Source organism: Pseudophryne corroboree, chromosome 11 (assembly GCF_028390025.1).
Source record: "Pseudophryne corroboree isolate aPseCor3 chromosome 11, aPseCor3.hap2, whole genome shotgun sequence".
In the NCBI taxonomy this organism is placed as follows: Eukaryota; Metazoa; Chordata; class Amphibia; order Anura; family Myobatrachidae; genus Pseudophryne; species Pseudophryne corroboree.
The window spans coordinates 339848746-339873274 of NC_086454.1; the positions used below are offsets into that span (position 1 = coordinate 339848746).

General features: G+C 49.6%; 1 protein-coding gene across 2 annotated transcripts in view; it reads left to right on the forward strand.

Moving 5' to 3' along the window:
* The window catches only part of COG4 (component of oligomeric golgi complex 4), a 117780-nt gene that overhangs the window by 13622 nt on the left and 79629 nt on the right, over positions 1-24529 (forward strand). For both annotated transcript variants that reach the window (XM_063945871.1, XM_063945872.1), the window contains exon 5: positions 1896-2089. In XM_063945871.1, the coding sequence (XP_063801941.1) occupies positions 1896-2089 (194 nt within the window). The remainder of the gene's footprint in view (positions 1-1895; positions 2090-24529) is intronic.

Genomic DNA, 24529 nt, shown 5'->3' on the forward strand with positions numbered 1-24529 from the left:
TGTCTCGGGGGTGTGGGGCACAGGGCTGGTTGATGCTCGGTTAGTGTGTCTAGGGGGTGTGGGGCGCAGGGCTGGTTGATGCTCGGTTAGTGTGTCCTGGGGGGTGTGGGGCACAGGGCTGGTTGATGCTCGGTTAGTGTGTCTAGGGGGTGTGGGGCACAGGGCTGGTTGATGCTCGGTTAGTGTGTCTAGGGGGTGTAGGGCACAGGGCTGGTTGATGCTTGGTTAGTGTGTCTAGGGGGTGTGGGGCACAGGGCTGGTTGATGCTTGGTTAGTGTGTCTAGGGGGTGTGGGGCACAGGGCTGGTTGATGCTTGGTTAGTGTGTCTAGGGGGTGTGGGGCACAGGGCTGGTTGATGTTTGGTTAGTGTGTCTACGGGTTGTGGGGCACAGGGCTGGTTGATGCTTGGTTAGTGTGTCCTGGGGGTGTGGGGCACAGGGCTGGTTGATGCTCGGTTAGTGTGTCCTGGGGAGTGTGGGGCACAGGGCTGGTTGATGCTCGGTTAGTGTGTCCTGGGGGGTGTGGGGCACAGGGCTGGTTGATGCTCGGTTAGTGTGTCTAGGGGGTGTGGGGCACAGGGCTGGTTGATGCTCGGTTAGTGTGTCCTGGGGGGTGTGGGGCACAGGGCTGGTTGATGCTCGGTTAGTGTGTCTAGGGGGTGTGGGGCACAGGGCTGGTTGATGCTCGGTTAGTGTGTCCTGGGGTGTGTGGGGCACAGGGCTGGTTGATGCTCGGTTAGTGTGTCCTGGGGGGTGTGGGGCACAGGGCTGGTTGATGCTCGGTTAGTGTGTCTAGGGGGTGTGGGGCACAGGGCTGGTTGATGCTCTGTTAGCATGTGTAGGGAGTGTGGGGCACAGGGCTGGTTGATGCTCGGTTAGTGTGTCCTGGGGTGTGTGGGGCACAGGGCTGGTTGATGCTCGGTTAGTGTGTCTAGGGGGTGTGGGGCACAGGGCTGGTTGATGCTCTGTTAGCATGTGTAGGGAGTGTGGGGCACAGGGCTGGTTGATGCTCGGTTAGTGTGTCCTGGGGTGTGTGGGGCACAGGGCTGGTTGATGCTCGGTTAGTGTGTCTAGGGGGTGTGGGGCACAGGGCTGGTTGATGCTCTGTTAGCATGTGTAGGGAGTGTGGGGCACAGGGCTGGTTGATGCTCGGTTAGTGTGTCCTGGGGTGTGTGGGGCACAGGGCTGGTTGATGCTCGGTTAGTGTGTCTAGGGGGTGTGGGGCACAGGGCTGGTTGATGCTCGGTTAGTGTGTCTAGGGGGTGTGGGGCACAGGGCTGGTTGATACTTGGTTAGTGTGTCTAGGGGGTGTGGGGCACAGGGCTGGTTGATACTTGGTTAGTGTGTCTAGGGGGTGTGGGGCACAGGGCTGGTTGATGCTCGGTTAGTGTGTCTAGGGGGTGTGGGGCACAGGGCTGGTTGATGCTTGGTTAGTGTGTCTAGGGGGTGTGGGGCACAGGGCTGGTTGATACTTGGTTAGTGTGTCTAGGGGGTGTGGGGCACAGGGCTGGTTGATGCTTGGTTAGTGTGTCTAGGGGGTGTGGGGCACAGGGCTGGTTGATGCTCGGTTAGTGTGTCTAGGGGGTGTGGGGCACAGGGCTGGTTGATGCTTGGTTAGTGTGTCTAGGGGGTGTGGGGCACAGGGCTGGTTGATGCTTGGTTAGTGTGTCTAGGGGGTGTGGGGCACAGGGCTGGTTGATGCTTGGTTAGTGTGTCTAGGGGGTGTGGGGCACAGGGCTGGTTGATGTTTGGTTAGTGTGTCTACGGGTTGTGGGGCACAGGGCTGGTTGATGCTTGGTTAGTGTGTCTAGGGGGTGTGGGGCACAGGGCTGGTTGATGATCGGTTAGTGTGTCCTGACTAGAACAAATTGTAACGCATCTCTGTGTTGGTTCTAGGCAGTATGATTGATGCCAACCTAAAGCACCTACAGGAGGCCGAGAAGCAGCTTAAAGTCCTGGTTAGTGAGAAGTTTGATGCAGCAACTAAAGCCGGAGACTTGCCTCAGGTGGAGCGCTTCTTCAAGATATTCCCTCTGCTGGGGCTGCACAAGGAGGGGATCAGCAAGTTCTCTGCGTACCTGTGCCGCCAGGTAACACACCATCCCCTGCTCTCTGACTACCAGTAATTACATGTACCTGTGCCGCCAGGTAACACACCATCCCCTGCTCTCTGACTACCAGTAATTACATGTACCTGTGCCGCCAGGTAACACACCATCCCCTGCTCTCTGACTACCAGTAATTACATGTACCTGTGCCGCCAGGTAACACACCATCCCCTGCTCTCTGACTACCAGTAATTGCATGTACCTGTGCCGCCAGGTAACACACCATCCCCTGCTCTCTGACTACCAGTAATTACATGTACCTGTGCCGCCAGGTAACACACCATCCCCTGCTCTCTGACTACCAGTAATTACATGTACCTGTGCCGCCAGGTAACACACCATCCCCCGCTCTCTGACTTCCAGTAATTACATGTACCTGTGCCGCCAGGTAACACACCATCCCCTGCTCTCTGACTACCAGTAATTACATGTACCTGTGCCGCCAGGTAACACACCATCCCCTGCTCTCTGACTACCAGTAATTACATGTACCTATGCCACCAGGTAACACACCATCCCCTGCTCTCTGACTACCAGTAATTACATGTACCTGTGCCGCCAGGTAACACACCATCCCCTGCTGTCTGACTACCAGTAATTACATGTACCTGTGCCACCAGGTAACACACCATCCCCTGCTCTCTGACTACCAGTAATTACATGTACCTGTGCCGCCAGGTAACACACCATCCCCTGCTCTCTGACTTCCAGTAATTACATGTACCTGTGCCGCCAGGTAACACACCATCCCCTGCTCTCTGACTTCCAGTAATTACATGTACCTGTGCCGCCAGGTAACACACCATCCCCTGCTCTCTGACTACCAGTAATTACATGTACCTGTGCCGCCAGGTAACACACCAACCCCTGCTCTCTGACTACCAGTAATTACATGTAACGCACCATCCCCTGCTCTCTGACTTCCAGTAATTACATGTAACGCACCATCCCCTGCTCTCTGACTTCCCATGTTTCTGCCCTGTTCCCCTTCTCCTCTGCCCTCAATGTTCGGTTCCCATGTTTCTGCCCTGTCACCCCCTCCCCTCTGCCCCCAGTGTTCTTCTCCCGTGTTTCTGCCCTGTTCCCCTCTCTCCTCTGCCCCCATTGTTCTGCTCCCTTGTTTCTCCTTCATCCACTAGGGGACACTGGAGTGCAGTTACAATGGGGATATAGTAGGCAGTAACTGGGAGCTGGCACTTTAAATTTATAACCATGTGGCTATCTCCTCCCCTACTATGTCCCCCCTCCAAGCCAGTCTTTTTAATGTGCCCAAGGGAGCTGGTCACTCTTGGGTTTCTTCCTGATGGAATTCCTTTTAATTTTATTTAAATTTTTATTTATTTTTTAAATTTACATTGAGAACAGACAGGCAGCTTCTGCCTCTGCCTTTCTGCATCGTTGGAGCTACCGGCGGGGTCACTATCGGAACTGCTTGCGGCTCAGCACTGGGATTCCCGGCTGCAGAGACGTTAGCTTTCTGACAGGTGACCGGACTCCGCTGCTTGCGGCGCGCGTCGGGGGTCACCTCCTCAGCCACAACACACCGGCAGCGGTAAGTATAACCCTGGCTTCTGTTAGCAGAAGCCAGGGCTCTTCAGTGGGGTCCAGGTCTCTCCATTAGCGGTGTATCCGCTAGCGCCATTAGATTTAAAAAAGGCGCCATAGCGCGCGGGGGGGGGGGGGGGGGGTCGGAGCTTAATCCCGGCTTTGGCACATGAGTTCCCGGCGCCCCGGCTTTTCTCACACGCTGGCCGCCATTTTACATGCAGACACCAGCGGAGCTTTCTGTTCCTTTGCCTCACACTTTTTCTTGTAGTGGGCTAAGGCCAGAGTCTAACACCTGGATTCATGTCAAGTTCTGGACCACAGGTTGTACTAATACTGGGGGTCATTCCGAGTTGATCGCTAGCTGCCGTTGTTCGCTGCATAGCGATCAGTGAATAAAACGGCTAATCTGCGCATGCGTATGCACCGCAATGCGCACGCGCGTCATACGGGTACAAAGAGCATCATGGTTTCTCTGACGTCCTAAGTGGATGCTGGGGACTCCGTCAGGACCATGGGGAATAGCGGCTCCGCAGGAGACAGGGCACAAAAGTAAAAGCTTTAGGATCAGGTGGTGTGCACTGGCTCCTCCCCCTATGACCCTCCTCCAAGCCTCAGTTAGATCTTTGTGCCCGGCCGAGAAGGGTGCAATCTAGGTGGCTCTCCTAAAGAGCTGCTTAGAGTAAAAGTTTTGTTAGGTTTTTTATTTTCAGTGAGTCCTGCTGGCAACAGGATCACTGCAGCGAGGGACTTAGGGGAGAAGGAGTGAACTCACCTGCGTGCAGGATGGATTGGCTTCTTAGGCTACTGGACACTAGCTCCAGAGGGACGATCACAGGTACAGCCTGGATGGGTCACCGGAGCCGCGCCGCCGATCCCCTTGCAGATGCTGAAGAAAGAAGAGGTCCAGAAATCGGCGGCTGAAGACTTCCCAGTCTTCTTAAGGTAGCGCACAGCACTGCAGCTGTGCGCCATTGCTCTCAGCACACTTCACACCAACGGTCACTGAGGGTGCAGGGCGCTTGGGGGGGCGCCCTGGGCAGCAATGAAATACCTATGCTGGCTAAAAATACATCACATATAGCCCCTGGGGCTATATGGATGTATTTAACCCCTGCCAGGTTGTCAGAAAAACGGGAGAAGAAGCCCGCCAAAAAGGGGGCGGGGCCTATTCTCCTCAGCACACAGCGCCATTTTCCCTCACAGAACTGCTGGTGGGAAGGCTCCCAGGCTCTCCCCTGCACTGCACTACAGAAACAGGGTTAAAACAGAGAGGGGGGGCATTTTTGTGGCGATATTATTACATATTAAGATGCTATAAGGGAAAACACTTATATAAGGTTGTCCCTGTAAAATTATAGCGTTTTGGTGTGTGCTGGCAAACTCTCCCTCTGTCTCCCCAAAGGGCTAGTGGGGTCCTGTCCTCTATCAGAGCATTCCCTGTGTGTGTGCTGTGTGTCGGTACGTGTGTGTCGACATGTATGAGGACGATGTTGGTGAGGAGACGGAGCAATTGCCTGTAATGGTGATGTCACTCTCTAGGGAGTCGACACCGGAATGGATGGCTTATTTAGGGAATTACGTGATAATGTCAACAAGCTGCAAGGTCGGTTGACGACATGAGACGGCCGGCAAACCAATTAGTACCTGTCCAGGCGTCTCAAACACCGTCAGGGGCTTTAAAACGCCCATTACCTCAGTCGGTCGACACAGACACTGACTCCAGTGTCGACGGTGAAGAAACAAACGTATTTTCCATTAGGGCCACACGTTACATGTTAAGGGCAATGAAGGAGGTGTTACATATTTCTGATACTACAAGTACCACAAAAAAGGGTATTATGTGGGGTGTGAAAAAACTGCCTGTAGTTTTTCCTGAATCAGATAAATTAATTGAAGTGTGTGATGATGCGTGGGTTTCCCCCGATAGAAAAGGCGCTCACACGCTTATCAAAACAAGTGGCGTTACCGTCTCCAGATACGGCCGCCCTCAAGGAGCCAGCTAATAGGAGGCTGGAAAATATCCTAAAAAGTATATACACACATACTGGTGTTATACTGCGACCAGCGATCGCATCAGCCTGGATGTGCAGCGCTGGGGTGGCTTGGTCGGATTCCCTGACTGAAAATATTGATACCCTTGACAGGGACAGTATTTTATTGACTATAGAGCATTTCTATATATACGAGATGCACAGAGGGATATTTGCACTCTGGCATCATGAGTAAGTGCGATGTCCATGTCTGCCAGAAGATGTTTATGGACACGACAGTGGTCAGGTGATGCAGATTCCAAACGGCACATGGAAGTATTGCCGTATAAAGGGGAGGAGTTATTTGGGGTCGGTCCATCGGACCTGGTGGCCACGGCAACAGCTGGAAAATCCACCTTTTTACCCCAAGTCACATCTCAGCAGAAAAAGACACCGTCTTTTCAGCCTCAGTCCTTTCGTCCCCATAAGGGCAAGCGGGCAAAAGGCCAGTCATATCTGCCCAAGGGTAGAGGAACGGAAGAAGACTGTAGCAGGCAGCCCCTTCCCAGGAACAGAAGCCTTCCACCGCTTCTGCCAAGTCCTCAGCATGACGCTGGGGCCATACAAGCGGACTCAGGTGCGGTGGGGGGGGTCGTCTCAAGAGTTTCAGCGCGCAGTGGGCTCACTCGCAAGTGGACCCCTGGATCCTACAAGTAGTATCCCAGGGGTACAGATTGGAAATTCGAGACGTCTCCCCCTCGCAGGTTCCTGAAATCTGCTTTACCAACGTCTCCCTCCGACAGGGAGGCATTATTGGAAACAATTCACAAGCTGTATTCCCAGCAGGTGATAATCAAAGTACCCCTCCTACAACAAGGAAAAGGGTATTATTCCACACTATTTGTGGTACTGAAGCCAGACGGCTCGGTGAGATCTATTCTAAATCTGAAATCTTTGAACACTTACATACAAAGGTTCAAATCAAGATGGAGTCACTCAGAGCAGTGATAGCGAACCAGGAAGAAGGGGACTATATGGTGTCCCTGGACATCAAGGATGCTTACCTCCATGTCCCAAATTGCCCTTCTCACCAAGGGTACCTCAGGTTCGTGGTACAGAACTGTCACTATCAGTTTCAGACGCTGCCGTTTGGATTGTCCACGGCACCCCGGGTCTTTACCAAGGTAATGGCCGAAATGATGATTATTCTTCAAAGAAAAGGTGTCTTAATTATCCCTTACTTGGACGATCTCCTGATAAGGGCAAGGTCCAGAGAACAGTTGGAGGTCGGAGTAGCACTATCTCAAGTAGTTCTACGACAGCACGGGTGGATTCTAAATATTCCAAAATCGCAGCTGATTCCGACGACACGTCTGCTGTTACTAGGGATGATTCTGGACACAGTCCAGAAAAAGGTGTTTCTCCCGGAGGAGAAAGCCTGGGAGTTATCCGAGCTAGTTAGGAACCTCCTAGAACCAGGCCAAGTGTCAGTGCATCAATGCACAAGAGTCCTGGGAAAAATGGTGGCTTCTTACGAAGCGATTCCATTCGGCAGATTTCACGAAAGAATTTTTCAGTGGGATCTGCTGGACGAATGGTCCGGATCGCATCTTCAGATGCATCAGCGGATAATCCTGTCTCCAAGGACAAGGGTGTCTCTTCTGTGGTGGCTGCAGAGTGCTCATCTACTAGAGGGCAGCAGATTCGGCATTCAGGACTGGGTCCTGGTGACCACGGATGCCAGCCTGAGAGGCTGGGGAGCAGTCACACAGGGAAGAAATTTCCAAGGAGTGTGGTCAAGTCTGGAGACTTCTCTCCACATAAATATACTGGAGCTAAGGGCAATTTACAATGCTCTGAGCCTAGGAAGACCTCTGCTTCAAAGTCAACCGGTGCTGATCCAGTCGGACAACATCACGGCAGTCGCCCACGTAAACAGACAGGGCGGCACAAGAAGCAGGAGGGCAATGGCAGCAAGGATTCTTCGCTGGGCAAAAAAATCATGTGATAACACTGTTAGCGGTGTTCATTCCGGGAGTGGACAACTGGGAAGCAGACTTCCTCAGCAGGCACGACCTCCACCCGGGAGAGTGGAGACTTCATCTGGAAGTCTTCCACATGATTGTGAACCGTTGGGAAAGACCAAAGGTGGACATGATGGCGTCCCGTCTGAACAAAAAACTGGACAGGTATTGCGCCAGGTCAAGAGACCCTCAGGCAATAGCTGGGACGCTCTGGTAACACCGTGGGTGTACCAGTCGGTGTATGTGTTCCCTCCTCTGCCTCTCATACCCAAGGTACTGAGAATTATAAGAAGGAGAGGAGTAAGAACTATACTCGTGGCTCCGGATTGGCCAAGAAGGACTTGGTACCCGGAACTTCAAGAGATACTAAGAAGGGACTTGCTTCAGCAAGGATCATGTCTGTTCCAAGACTTACCGCGGCTGCGTTTGACGGCATGGCGGTTGAACGCCGGATCCTAAGGGAAAAAGGCATTCCGGAAGATGTCATCCCTACCCTGGTCAGAGCCAGGAAGGAGGTGACCACACAACATTATCACCGCATTTGGCGAAAATATGTTGCATGGTGTGAGGCCAGGAAGGCCCCCACGGAGGAATTTCAACTCTGTCGATTCCTACATTTCCTGCAAACAGGAGTGTCTATGTGCCTCAAATTGGGGTCCATTAAGGTTCAAATTTCGGCCCTGTCTAATTTCTTCCAGAAAGAATTGGCTTCAGTTCCTGAAGTCCAGAAGTTTGTCAAGGGAGTACTGCATATACAACCCCCTTTTGTGCCTCCAGTGGCACTGTGGGATCTCAACGTAGTTCTGGGATTCCTCAAATCACATTGGTTTAAACCGCTCAAATCTGTGGATTTGAAATATCTCACATGGAAAGTGACCATGCTGTTGGCCCTGGCCTCGGCCAGGCGAGTGTCAGAATTGGCGGCTTTGTCTCACAAAAGCCCATATCTGATTGTCCATTCGGACAGGGCAGAGCTGCGGACTCGTCCCCAGTTTCTCCCTAAGGTGGTGTCAGCGTTTCACCTGAACCAGCTTATTGTGGTACCTGCGGATACTAGGGACTTGGAGGACTCCAAGTTGCTAGATGTTGTCAGGGCCCTGAAAATATAGGTTTCCAGGACGGCTGGAGTCAGGAAAACTGACTTGCTGTTATCCTGTATGCACCCAACAAACTGGGTGCTCTTGCTTCTAAGCAGACGATTGCTAGTTGGATGTGTAGTACAATTCAGCTTGCACATTCTGTGGCAGGCCTGCCACAGCCAAAATATGTAAATGCCCATTCCACAAGGAAGGTGGGCTCATCTTGGGCGGCTGCCCAAGGGGTCTCGGCTTTACAACTTTGCCGAGCTGCTACTTGGTCAGGGGCACACCCTGGCTGAGGAGGACCTGGAGTTCTCTCACTCGGTGCTGCAGAGTCATCCGCACTCTCCCGCCCGTTTGGGAGCTTTGGTATAATCCCCATGGTCCTGACGGAGTCCCCAGCATCCACTTAGGACGTCAGAGAAAATAAGAATTTACTTACCGATAATTCTATTTCTCGTAGTCCGTAGTGGATGCTGGGCGCCCATCCCAAGTGCGGATTGTCTGCAATACTTGTACATAGTTATTGTTACAAAAATCGGGTTATTATTGTTGTGAGCCATCTTTTCAGAGGCTCCGCTGTTATCATGCTGTTAACTGGGTTCAGATCACAGGTTGTACAGTGTGATTGGTGTGGCTGGTATGAGTCTTACCCGGGATTCAAAATCCTTCCTTATTGTGTACGCTCGTCCGGGCACAGTATCCTAACTGAGGCTTGGAGGAGGGTCATAGGGGGAGGAGCCAGTGCACACCACCTGATCCTAAAGCTTTTACTTTTGTGCCCTGTCTCCTGCGGAGCCGCTATTCCCCATGGTCCTGACGGAGTCCCCAGCATCCACTACGGACTACGAGAAATAGAATTATCGGTAAGTAAATTCTTATTTTTGCACAGGTTCTAGCGAAGCATTCAGTCGCACAGCCGATCGCAAGAAGATTGACAGGAAGAGGGCGTTTCTGGGTGTCAACTGACTGTTTTCTGGGAGTTTTTGGAAAAACTCAGGCGAGGCTGAAAAAACTGCAGGCGTGGCTGGCTGTTCGCTGGGTGGGTGTGTGACGTCAAAAGCCGTCCCTCCGTCGTTAGACTCATCGCACACGAAGAGTAACTACAGGGCTGGTCTTGTTTTGCACAAAAAGATTTTGCAGGCGCTCTGCTGCACAAGCGTTCGCACTTCTGCAAAGCGAAAATACCCTCCCCAGTGGGCGGCGACAATGCGTTTGCACGGCTGCTTAAAGTAGCCAGTGAGCGATCAACTCTGATGACCCCCACTGCAAGGTGTGTGTGTGTGTGGAGTGTCAGTGGATATGGCAGGGACATGCTCCAAAGCTGCACGGATGATTTTCATAAAAAGTGTGCTGCAAAGTATCTGAACATCTGCTCAGCCCTCACTGCAGGAAGTTCCTGTTTGGACTACTCTGCTTTCTCAAGACATCACGATTGGTGTAATGGTTAGCATAACTCCCTCACAGCACTGAGGTCATGGGTTTGATTCTCTAATGGTGTGGAGTTTGTATGTTCTTCCCATGTAAGCATGGGTCTTCTTGGATGTCTGTGTTAATTAAAGAACTGGTAGCTTCTCGACATATAGAGAAGCTTCCAGGTCTGAACAGCTTGGTAAGATCCTTTAAAGGACTTTCCACTACCATGATCTGTCCTTATTGACCCCTCCACAGGTTTCTAAAAGGAGGTTGCGCACCTATGTTTCTCTTACGTCCTAGAGGATGCTGGGGACTCCGTAAGGACCATGGGGATAGACAGGCTCCGCAGGAGACATGGGCACTTTAAGAAAGAACTTTAGCTATGGGTGTGCACTGGCTCCTCCCTCTATGCCCCTCCTCCAGACCTCAGTTTATTACTGTGCCCAGAGGAGACTGGGTGCATTACAGGGAGCTCTCCTGAGTTTCCTGTCAGAAAGTATATTTGTTAGTTTTTTTATTTTCAGGGAGCCTGCTGGCAACAGACTCCCTGCATCGAGGGACTGAGAGGAGAGAAACAGACCTACTTTAATGTTAGGCTCTGTTTCTTAGGCTACTGGACACCATTAGCTCCAGAGGGATCGGTACGCAGGTCTCACCCTCGCCGTCCGTCCCAGAGCCGCGCCGCCGTCCTCCTCGCAGAGCCGGAAGATAGAAGCCGGGTGAGTATGAGAAGAAAGAAGACTTCAGATCTTCAGTGAGGTAACGCACAGCGATAACGCTGCACATCATTGCTCCCACACAGACACACACAGGCAGACACTGTAAGGGTGCAGGGGGGGCTCCCTGGGCAGCAATATGGACCTCAATCTCTGGCAAAAATGTATATATACGGGCTGGGCACTGTATATATAAGAGCCAGTGGCGGATCTAGACTTAACTTTTAGGGGGGGCGGTTATGGAATTATGACTCCTCCCCTAATCATAGCCCCTCCCACTTAGTAATGCCCTTCCCGTTCGCTTCTAAATTTCCTATTGTTGCCATTACTAATAAAATGTTGCCAGTTAGTGGAGAGAACCCTGCGCACTGGTGATACAGACTGGCGAATCGCCATTCCTTCCATCAGGGGTGGTAGAGGCTAAGACAGTAGGGCAATTTAAACATGCATGGGATAGACATAAGGATATTCTTACAAAGAAATAAGGATCAGATAAGGTTAGAGATAAAAAAATAATGTAAAAAAAAAAAAGGGGGCAGACTAGATGGGCCAAGTGGTTCTGTTTCTACAGCACACAGAATGAGCCGAAATTCACATTATAGCACACTGTATGAGCTGAAATTCACATTGTAGCACACAGTATGATCCAAAATTCACATTATAGCACACTGAATGAGCCGAAATTCACATTGTAGCACACTGAATGAGCCGAAATTCACATTATAGCACACTGAATGAGCCGAAATTCACATTGTAGCACACTGAATGAGCCGAAATTCACATCATAGCACACTGAATGAGCCGAAATGCACATCATAGCACACTGAATGAGCCGAAATGCACATCATAGCACGCAGAATGAGCCGAAATGCACATTATAGCACGCAGAATGAGCCGAAATTCACGTTCTAGCACGCAGAATGAGCCGAAATTCACGTTCTAGCACGCAGAATGAGCCAAAATTCACGTTATAGCACACTGAATGAGCCGAAATTCACGTTATAGCACACTGAATGAGCCGAAATTCACATTATAGCACACTGAATGAGCCGAAATTCACATTATAGCACGCAGAGTGAGCCGAAATTCACATTATAGCACACTGACTGGGCCGAAATTCACATTATAGCACGCAGAATGAGCCAAAATTCACATTATAGCACACTGACTGGGCCGAAATTCACATCATAGCACAATGTATGAGCCGAAATTCACATTACAGCATGTAGAATGAGCCGAAATTCACATTACAGTACACTGAATGAGCCAAAATAATGCAGGGACATATACACTTTAGTTAGGAGAAGAGGGGGGAGACATGGAACACCGGCACTGTAGCTAGGACAGTGATACCTGCTGCAGCCAGCAGCATGAGGAGTCGGATGGAGGCCGGGTGCCGCCGCGGTATTGGGAACGAGGTGGAGAGCGGTACAGCGCGGCGGGGGACGGGGAGAGAGAGAGCGTCCTGACGCGCATACAGGAAGGAGGGGGCGTGGTCAGAACAGAGGCCGCTGTATGCGCGGCAGGACGCTCTCTCTCTCTCCCCTTCCCCCGCCACGCTGCACCGCTCTCCACCCCGTTCCCAACACCGCGGCGGGACCCGGCCTCCATCCCGGTGCCGGTATGTGTAGGGGGGGCGTTCGCCCTAATCGCCCCACGCTAAATCCGCCACTGATAAGAGCCCCCGCCAGTTTTTTCAATATTTTAGCGGGACCAAAGCCCGCCGCTGAGGGGGCGGAGCTTGTTCCTCAGCACTCACAGGCGCCATTTTCTCCACAGCACAGCGCTGAGAGGAAGCTCCCCGGACTCTCCCCTGCTTACACGGTGAAAGAGGGTTTTAAAGAAGGAGGGGGGCACATAATTTGGCGCAAAATACATGATTATAGCGCATTCTGGGTAAACATATTGGGGTAAATTTACTAAGGTCCCGATTTTGACCGAGATGCCGTTTTTTCTTCAAAGTGTCATCTCGGTCATTTATTAAACTTAAATCACGGCAGTGATGAGGGCATTCGTATTTTTTTGGAAGGTCATCCAAAAAAATACGAATGAATACACCATCGGTCAAAACGCGGCTGTTTAAGTATGAATCTCGGTCATTTACTAAGAAGTGCAAAGCAAAAAAAAAAAAAACACTGCCGTGAAAAATTACAACTCGTAAAAAAGTGCAAAAAAAAAACCAGACCTGCTTTTTATATCCGTGATTGGATAGGCATGCACGGATCCATGAGATCCGTGCATGTATATCAGTGGGAAGGGGTGGGAAAGTGGTTATTTTTATAAAAAAAATTGCGTGGGGTCCCCCCTCCTAAGCATAACCAGCCTCGGGCTCTTTGAGCCGATCCTGGTTGCAGAAATATGGGGAAAAAATTGACAGGGGTTCCCCCATATTTAAGCAACCAGCATCGGGCTCTGCGCCTGGTCCTGGTTCCAAAAATACGGGGGACAAAAAGAGTAGGGATCCCCCGTATTTTTAAAACCAGCACCGGGCTCCACTAGCTGGACAGATAATGCCACAGCCGGGGGTCACTTTTATATAGTGCCCTGCGGCCGTGGCATCAAAAATCCAACTAGTCACCCCTGGCCGGGGTACCCTGGGGGAGTGGGGACCCCTTCAATCAAGGGGTCCCCTCCCCCCAGCCACCCAAGGGCCAGGGGTGAAGCCCGAGGCTGTCCCCCCCCCCCATCCAATTGGCTGCGGATGGGGGGCTGATAGCCTTTTGTCAAAATGAAAAGATATTGTTTTTAGTAGCAGTACTACAAGTCCCAGCAAGCCTCCCCCGCATGCTGGTACTTGGAGAACCACAAGTACCAGCATGCGGCGGAAAAACGGGCCCGCTGGTACCTGTAGTAGTACTACTACTAAAAAAATACCCAAATAAACACAAGACACACACACCTTGAAAGTAAAGATTTATTACATACATCCACACAAACATATACACATACTTACCTTATGTTCACACGCAGGTCGGTCCTCTTCTCCAGTAGAATCCAAGGGGTACCTGTTGAAAAAATTCTACTCACCAGATCCAGGGTCCCAGGCTCCTCGTAGCATCCTTTTGTAATCCACGTACTTGAATAAAATAACAAAACGGAGACCCGAGCCACGAACTGAAAGGGGCCCCATGTTTTCACATGGGACTCCTTTCCCCGAATGCCAGAAACCCACTCTGACTTCTGTCTAAGTGGGTTTCTTCAGCCAATCAGGGAGTGCCAAGTATGTGTTGTAGCACTCTCCTGATCGGCTGTGTGCTCCTGTACTGAGTGACAGGCGGCACACGGCAGTGTTACAATGTAGCGCCTATGCGCTCCATTGTAACCAATGGTGGGAACTTTCTGCCCTGCGGTTGACCTAAAGTGACGTCACCGCTGAGCAGAAAGTTCCCACCATTGGTTACAATGGAGCGCATAGGCGCTACATTGTAACACTGCCGTGTGCCGCCTGTCACTCAGTACAGGAGCACACAGCCGATCAGGAGAGTGCTACAACGTGGCGCTCCCTGATTGGCTGAAGAAACCCACTTAGACAGAAGTCAGAGTGGGTTTCTGGCATTCAGGGAAAGGAGTCCCATGTGAAAACATGGGGCCCCTTTCAGTTCGTGGCTCGGGTCTCCGTTTTGTTATTTTATTCAAGTACGTGGATTACAAAAGGATGCTACGAGGAGCCTGGGACCCTGGATCTGGTGAGTAGAATTTTTTCAACAGGTACCCCTTGGATTCTACTGGAGAAGAGGACCGACCTGCGTGTGAACATAAGGTAAGTATGTGTATATGTTTGTGTGGATGTATGTAATAAATCTTTACTTTCAAGGTGTGTGTGTCTTGTGTTTATTTGGGTATTTTTTTAGTAGTAGTACTACAGGTACCAGCGGGCCCGTTTTTCCGCCGCATGCTGGTACTTGTGGTTCTCCAAGTACCAGCATGCGGGGGAGGCTTGCTGGGACTTGTAGTACTGCTACTAAAAACAATATCTTTTCATTTTGACAAAAGGCTATCAGCCCCCCATCCGCAGCCAATTGGATGGGGGGGGACAGCCTCGGGCTTCACCCCTGGCCCTTGGGTGGCTGGGGTGGGGGGGACCCCTTGATTGAAGGGGTCCCCACTCCCCCAGGGTACCCCGGCCAGGGGTGACTAGTTGGATTTTTGATGCCACGGCCGCAGGGCACTATATAAAAGTGACCCCCGGCTGTGGCATTATCTGTCCAGCTAGTGGAGCCCGGTGCTGGTTTTAAAAATACGGGGGACCCCTACTCTTTTTGTCCCCCGTATTTTTGGAACCAGGACCAGGCGCAGAGCCCGATGCTGGTTGCTTAAATATGGGGGATCCCCTGTCATTTCCCCCCCCATATTTTTGCAACCAGGATCGGCTCAAAGAGCCCGAGGCTGGTTATGCTTAGGAGGGGGGACCCCACGCATTTTTTTTTTGTGATTTTACAGGGTTTAATTTAAAAAAAAAAAAAAAAATGAACCCCAGCACGGATCACACAGATCCGGCCGAGATTCATTTTTAAAAAGTCGGCAGTGTTTTGCTAATCACTGCCGTAAAAAAAAACAAAAAAAACACGAATGACATCGACATCGGAACAAAAGAAAAATCCGAATACGACAGCTTAGTAAATTAGTCGTAATAAATTCAAAAAGTTGCAGTTTTACACTTTCGATGTCATTCGTGATTGAACTTTGACCTGAAACGGGAAAATACGAATCTTAGTAAATTTACCCCACTGTGTGTTTTTCCTGGGTCTTTGGCGCTGGGTGTGTGCTGGCATACTCTCTCTCTGTCTCTCCAAAGGGCCTTGTGGGGGAACTGTCTTCAGATAAGACGATTCCCAGAGTGTGTGGTGTGTCGGTACGCGTGTGTCGACATGTCTGAGGTAGAAGGCTCTCCTAGGGAGGAGATGGAGCAAATGAATGTGGTGTCTCCGTTGACAACGCCGACACCTGACTGGATGGATATGTGGAATGTTTTAAGTGCTAATGTGAATTTATTGCACAAAAGATTGGACAAAGCTGAGGCTAGGGAACACGCAGGGAATCAACACCTGCCTGTCCCTATGTCGCAGGGACCTTCGGGGTCTCAAAAGCGCCCACTATCCCAAATAGTAGACACTGATACCGACACGGATTCTGACTCCAGTGTCGACTACGATGCTGCAAAGTTACAGTCAAAATTGGCTAAAAGTATTCGATATATGATTATTGCAATAAAGGATGTACTGCATATCACTGATGACCCCTCTGTAATAGCGTGGACAGATACCTTATCAACGGAGATTGATACCCTGGATAAGGATACCATTTTATTGACCCTAGGACATATTAAAGATGCTGTCTTATATATGAGAGATGCTCAAAGAGACATTGGCCTACTGGGTTCTAGAGTCAACGCTATGGCGATTTCTGCTAGACGAATTCTATGGACTCGGCAATGGACAGGTGATGCCGACTCAAAGAGGCATATGGAGGTTTTACCTTACAGGGGTGAGGAATTGTTTGGGGAAGGTCTCTCGGACCTGGTCTCCACAGCTACGGCAGGTAAATCAAATTTCTCTGACGTCCTAGTGGATGCTGGGGACTCCGTAAGGACCATGGGGGGGGGGGGGGGATAGCGGCTCCGCAGGAGACTGGGCACAAAAGTAAAGCTTTAGAACTACCTGGTGTGCACTGGCTCCTCCCCCTATGACCCTCCTCCAAGCCTCAGTTAGATTTTTGTGCCCGAACGAGAAGGGTGCACACTAGGTGGCTCTCCTGAGCTGCTTAGTGAAAAGTTTAGTTTTAGGTTTTTTATGTTCAGTGAGACCTGCTGGCAACAGGCTCACTGCATCGAGGGACTAAGGGGAGAAGAAGCGAACTCACCTGCGTGCAGAGTGGATTGGGCTTCTTAGGCTACTGGACATTAGCTCCAGAGGGACCGATCACAGGCCCAGCCATGGATAGGTCCCAGAGCCGCGCCGCCGGCCCCCTTACAGAGCCAGAAGACAGAAGAGGTCCGGAAAATCGGCGGCAGAAGACGTCCTGTCTTCAACAAGGTAGCGCACAGCACTGCAGCTGTGCGCCATTGCTCTCAGCACACTTCACACTCCGGTCACTGAGGGTGCAGGGCGCTGGGGGGGGGGCGCCCTGAGACGCAATAAAAACACCTTGGATGGCAAAAAATGCATCACATATAGCTCCTGGGCTATATGGATGAATTTAACCCCTGCCAGAATACACAGAAAAACGGGAGATAAGGCCGCCGAGAAGGGGGCGGAGCCTATCTCCTCAGCACACTGGCGCCATTTTCCCTCACAGCTCCGTTGGAGGGAAGCTCCCTGGCTCTCCCCTGCAGTCACTACACTACAGAAAGGGTTAAAAAAGAGAGGGGGGCACTAATTATGCGCAGTATTAAAAATACAGCAGCTATAAGGGGAAAAACACTTATATAAGGTTATCCCTGTATATATATAGCGCTCTGGTGTGTGCTGGCAAACTCTCCCTCTGTCTCCCCAAAGGGCTAGTGGGGTCCTGTCCTCTATCAGAGCATTCCCTGTGTGTGTGCTGTGTGTCGGTACGTTTGTGTCGACATGTATGAGGAGAAAAATGATGTGGAGACGGAGCAGATTGCCTGTAATAGTGATGTCACCCCCTAGGGGGTCGACACCTGAGTGGATGAACTGTTGGAAGGAATTACGTGACAGTGTCAGCTCTGTATAAAAGACAGTGGTTGACATGAGACAGCCGGCTACTCAGCTTGTGCCTGTCCAGACGTCTCATAGGCCGTCAGGGGCTCTAAAGCGCCCGTTACCTCAGATGGCAGATATAGACGGCGACACGGATACTGACTCCAGTGTCGACGGTGAAGAGACAAATGTGACTTCCAGTAGGGCCACACGTTACATGATTGAGGCAATGAAAAATGTTTTACACATTTCTGATAATACGAGTACCACCAAAAAGGGGTATTATGTTCGGTGAGAAAAAACTACCTGTAGTTTTCCTGAATCTGAGAAATTAAATGAGGTGTGTGATGATGCGTGGGTTTCCCCCGATAACAACTGATAATTTCTAAAATGTTATTGGCATTATATCCTTTCCCGCCAGAGGTTAGGGTGCGTTGGGAAACACCCCCTAGGGTGGATAAAGCGCTCACACGCTTGTAAGAACAAGGGCTCTACCCTCTCCTGAGATGGCCGCCCTTAAGGATCCTGCTGATAGAAAGCAGGAGGGTATCCTAAAATGTATTTACACACATACTGGTGTTATACTGCGACCAGCAATCGCCTCAGCCTGGATGTGCAGTGCTGGGTTGGCGTGGTCGGATTCCCTGACTGAAAATATTGATACCCTAGATAGGGACAGTATATTATTGCCTATAGAGCATTTTAAAGGATGCATTTCTATATATGCGTGATGCACAGCGGAATATTTGCCGACTGGCATCAAGTCTAAGTGCGTTGTCCATTTCTGCCAGTAGAGGGTTATGGACACGACAGTGGTCAGGTGATGCGGATTCCAAACGGCATTTGGAAGTATTGCCTTATTAAGGGGAGGAGTTATTTGGGGTCGGTCTTTCAGACCTGGTGGCCACGGCAACAGCTGGGAAATCCACGTTTGTACCCCAGGTCGCCTCTCAACATAAGAAGACGCCGTATTATCAGGCGCAGTCCTTTCGTGGGCAAGCGGGCAAAAGGTTCCTCATTTCTGCCCCGTGACAGAGGGAGAGGAAAAAGGCTGCAGAAATCAGCCAGTTCCCAGGAACAGAAGCCCTCTCCCGCCTCTGCCAAGCCCTCAGTATGACGCTGGGGCTTTACAAGCAGAATCAGGCACGGTGGGGGCCCGTCTCAATGAATTTCAGCGCGCAGTGGGCTCACTCGCAATTAGACCCCTGGATCCTTCAGGTGATATCTCAGGGGTACAAATTGGAATTCGAGACGTCTCCCCCTCGCCGTTTCCTAAAGTCGGCTTTACCGATGTCTCCCTCTGACAGGGAGGCAGTTTTGGAAGCCATTCACAAGCTGTATTCCCAGCAGGTGATAATCAAGGTACCCCTCCTGCAACAGGGAACGGGGTATTATTCCACACTGTTGTGGTACCGAAGCCGGACGGCTCGGTGAGACCGATTCTAAATCTAAAATCTTGAACACTTACATACGGAGGTTCAAATTCAAGATTGAGTCACTCAGAGCAGTGATTGCGAACCTGGAAGAAGGGGACTACATGATGTCTCGGGACATCAAGGATGCTTACCTTCATGTCCCAATTTACCCTTCTCACCAAGGGTACCTCAGGTTTGTGGTACAGAACTGTCACTATCAGTTTCAGATGCTGCCGTACGGATGGTCCACGGCACCCCGGGTCTTTACCAAGGTAATGGCCGAAATGATGATACTCTTTCGAAGGAAGGGAATTTTAGTTTTCTCTGACGTCCTAGTGGATGCTGGGACTCCGTCAGGACCATGGGGAATAGCGGCTCCGCAGGAGACAGGGCACAAAATTTTAAAAGTTTGACCACTAGGTGGTGTGTACTGGCTCCTCCCCCTATGACCCTCCTCCAAGCCTCAGTTAGGTTTTTGTGCCCGTCCGAGCAGGGTGCAATCTAGGTGGCTCTCCTAAAGAGCTGCTTAGAAAAAGTTTGTTAGGTTTTTTATTTTCAGTGAGTCCTGCTGGCAACAGGCTCACTGCAACGAGGGACTTAGGGGAGAAGAAGTGAACTCACCTGCGTGCAGGATGGATTTGCTTCTTAGGCTACTGGACACTAGCTCCAGAGGGACGATCACAGGTACAGCCTGGATGGGTCACCGGAGCCGCGCCGCCGACCCCCTTGCAGATGCCGAATAGAGAAGAGGTCCAGAAACCGGCGGCAGAAGACGTCTCAGTCTTCATGAGGTAGCGCACAGCACTGCAGCTGTACGCCATTGCTCTCCGCACACTTCACACCAGCGGTCACTGAGGGTGCAGGGCGCTGGGGGGGGCGCCCTGGGCAGCAATGTAATATACCTATTCTGGCTAAAATATATCACATATAGCCCCTAGGGCTATATGGATGTATTTAACCCCTGCCAGGTTCCAAAAAAACCGGGAGAAGAAGCCCGCCGAAAAGGGGGCGGGGCCTATTCTCCTCAGCACACAGCGCCATTTTCCTGCCCAGCTCTGCTGCGAGGAAGGCTCCCAGGACTTTCCCTTGCACTGCACTACAGAAACAGGGTAAAAACAGAGAGGGGGGGCACTTATTGGCGATATTTATAATATTTGAGCTGCTATAAAGGGAACACACTTATTAAGGTTGTCCCTATATATATTTATAGCGCTTGGGTGTGTGCTGGCAAACTCTCCCTCTGTCTCCCCAAAGGGCTAGTGGGGTCCTGTCTTCTATCAGAGCATTCCCTGTGTGTCTGCTGTGTGTCGGTACGTGTGTGTCGACATGTATGAGGACGATGTTGGCGTGGAGGCGGAGCAATTGCCTGTAATGGTGATGTCACCCCCTAGGGAGTCGACACCAGAATGGATGGCTTTGTTTATGGAATTACGGGATAGTGTCAGCACGCTACAAAAGTCGGTTGACGACATGAGACAGCCGGCAAACCAGTTAGTACCTGTCCAGGCGTCTCAGACACCGTCAGGGGCTGTAAAACGCCCTTTACCTCAGTCGGTCGACACAGACCCAGACACTGACACTGAATCCAGTGTCGACGGTGAAGAAACAAACGTATTTTCCAGTAGGGCCACACGTTATATGATCACGGCAATGAAGGAGGCTTTGCATATCTCTGATACTGCAAGTACCACAAAAAGGGGTATTATGTGGGGTGTGATAAAGCTAAATATTTATCGTATATAATACCCTTTATGAGGTCTAAGAACACTGTACGCTATTTATGTATGAAGTACCGTAAGGGTACGCTAGTTGCGTAACAATCGCTTTGCCGTGATCGAGACGCTCAAGCGTCACGTTCACTCACGGCCAAGAGATCACAGGCAGGCACGTTATTGGCTGTTAGCTAAAGTAATGATTCGCTATAGCGTAGCGAACGCTCGGGTCCACGAGGAGATCACCAGCGGAGCTGACGCTCACTATATTAAACCTTTGTATCTAAACCATAAACAGTGTATTGTGCAGTAAAACCTTAGTGTAATGTTAGAGAGTAAATGCAACACAGTATAACCTTATTACCTTAAAAGCTGTTTGAGCGTCACCGACGCTCTGAGAATACTTAATACTATAAGAAACACACAGATACCGTGCTCAGGGTCCAACGCCTAAAATATATATTATGAATGCTATACTTGCAAAAGAGTTAAACACAATACAAGTCATACACTACAATATAACATAGACTACCTAACCAGATAACTACACAGGAAATACAATACAATACAATTTAAGGGAAAATGAGTGAGAAAGAGAAGGAGAGGGAGAGAGAGAGAAATTGAGAGAGATTGGCCCACAATAACAAGAAGATCAATATAGTTGCGGAGAAACACTTACGCACAAGGGGAAACGATCGCATGCGCCTCGATATCCAGCTCCCGATTATCAGCAATGAGAACCGTTGAAGAGAGTGAACTGGATATGGTCGGCCTGCCTATTTATGCCCCACACACAATACAATTCAATGGTCCCTACAATCTCATTGTTCATTGGACACAGGAATTCGGCTTCGCATTATAACAAAAGGTCATAGGTTGATTCATACAGGTGGGCTGTGACTATTTCCAACTGCTCAGGTGGGAGGGAAACTGGGTTTCCCGCCGCATGGGTAATAAAGTGCAAATAAAGTAAATGTTCATAAACTTCTTATGTCCATAACTATTCGCACGAGCGATTGATCTGCTTCAAACCAACACCGGAATATTTCTAATTAAATATTCTTCCGATGGATACTAAACACCACTGTATTACTCCTGTCTGACCCTTCGTATCAAACAAAGAGGGATTTCTCTGTTCATGAACATTCTATATTAACCAAACTTTCAGAATCTATCAAAGGGACCATGATCTACAAAATACATTATTACTGAAAATATGTAACGAATGAGTCGCACGCTACGATTACATAAACTCTACCGTAAATACGCATACCGTGCGCCTGCGGGTGCCCGCGACTGTGAGTATGTGCACGTACGGGAGAGCGTACGCATGCGCAGCGCGGACCAGTATGAGGTGCAAATATGGCAGTGTGTGTAGAGATATTTTTCTGACTTTGACAGTCCACCCTTTGGCAGTCAATAATAACTGCCACCTTCTGAAAACATTTTAAAAAGAGAAAAATATATGTTAGGGGTTAATACATTTACATGGTTGGGTAAGGGAGGAGAGGAGATGGTAGGAAAAGGGCATGACCTAGTGAGATAGCAGAAGCATGTGTGTATGAATCCGTGCTTGGGGGTCATGTATCATCGTGCCGTACGTGTTTTAAATCAAGCTTCGAGGTATTGCGAAGTATACATGTGAATTCCTTCTTATCCCGTGGTACGGGTCTGTGGATGGGCTGTCAAACTTTACCGAGCTCTTTTCGGCTTTGGTTGTAACAAAATGGGGGAGCACATTTTAGTTGATGATACATGAATGGGGGAGATATGTGATTGCTGATATCTGTGCCTGTATTCCCTATCGACTATGTGTGTCATTACTTGTGGGTTGTAGAAATGAAGAAAAGACATAATTACGGTAAATGCGGTGGTATTCTATGTCAGGTAAATGTACAGTCGTCGATTGAGGTTTTGTTCGGTATCAGTTGAAAGTCGTCTTCTTTGCGCTGTTTTGCCCATTAGGTGCGAGCAAAAAGCTTTGTCAATGCCAATAGATTTACAAAAATGTTGGGCTAGCGTGAGTTTAAGAATTCTAGGGAAACTGGGGATCCATGGCAAAGTTCATCAAATGTCCGTATCTAAAGTGGTCAAAACTTCTTCTTTGGTCAATCCGTTGTCTGTATAGTGTCTTGTCAACTTCCTCGTCCAAGGGGGTCTTTTTATCTTGGAGAAAAACAGAAAAACAGGTGAAAGAAACGGACCGTAGAAATCGCATTTTCATCACATCATTGTTTCTACATTTGGGTCATAAATCAAGTCCAGGTTAATTACAGTTTCCTCACTCCTTAAACTCATTACCCTAGTACGATGATTGCACTTCATTAAGGCCTGACCGCATCTAAATATCAATCCAATCGATATGACAACACCTAAGATACATAGGAGAAACTTCCCAACATCCATTATGACTCCTTGAGCCCAGTCTCCTAAACCAGAAAACCAATTTCGCGGGTTCAACCATGACACCCAACCAGTCAGCTCATTACCTACAGCAGCAAGAGTGAGATTGTGTCTCCTGCGAAATTCCCACTTCAATTGGAGAATATCGTCCATCTTTTGGTCTATGACCTCGACCGGATCCTCGGTGCTATTTGTAATATATGTGCAACATTTCACGCCGTATTGTGTTGCCAGTGTGACACAATATCCGCCTGTCACTGCTGTGAGGTAATTGAGAACCATTCTATGCTGTACCAGTTCTGTTTTGTAAGCCTGAAGTTCTCTTCCAGTATACCTAAACGTGTCATCATACATTTCAGTGATATTATCTAACAAATTTGCGAGCGCCGATATGTATTTATAATTCAGCACTCCTCTAGCGGTGCGGGTGAAATCTAACGCGATTAAGAATTGAATCCCGGTGGATTCACTTATCAGATCAGAGGCCGGATGCTCTGTCTTCTCTATCAGGTGCCTTTTAACAACGTGCTCGTAATGGGTGTGAGTATAAGGAGCTTGGGCACCACGGTGTATGTCTTTCATTTTGTCATGTGATACAGTCATTACTTCAGGCAGTACTTTTCCAATATAACACAATCCTTCAGAGTTTGGGGCAAGCCACTTGTACGCCTTTCTCCCGCATATGAAATATGCATCATCGGGGAGAACATATGGGACGGAGTAGGACATAGCCATATTACACACCTTCCATGTGAAATCTCCTAACCCTAATTCTTCCATCTGCTTAGTACACGTATCAGGTTGTACGATATGTGCACAGTATCCTGGTGATACCTCTCCAACTCTAGTAATCTTATTTCCTAAGGTATACCTATACCGGAAAGATTTTCCTCTACTGGCTATGTGGCGTACAAGCTCTGTATCTGTAGGCATTCTATCTGCTCTATGCGAAAAGGTCATGGTGTGGTTACTCCATGACACTTCCCAATTTCCCGGCTTTTGGGGATTGGAGATGTTGAAACATAGTAGGGACCTATCCACATGGTATTGGTGGAGCTTCAAACTAGGAGGGCTGGAGATATTAAACCTCCGGTCCACCGGTCTCCCACCATTTAACTCAAGTACCTCCTCTATCGTTAAAGGAAATGGTACTAGCCCTGATTTGCTATGACCCTGAGGTACTTGAGAGCATACCCAACAATCTGTTTTGTTTAACACATTACCCACTAAGGAGTGATAGTCACTCAATGGATGCCGGTCCATATGGATATTAAAACTGGATTGGCATTTCTTAATGCACCCATCCTCAATGACATTGTTACAGAGCCTACAGATACAGTTTTCTTCAGCTAACAATCCTTCACAATTCCTTCTATGGTCAATGCTATCGGATCGTTTTCTGATACTCGCCTTTGCTTGTTGATTATGTTGTTCTCGGAAAACTACGCCTCCATCTTTATCATCAGAACCCATTCCA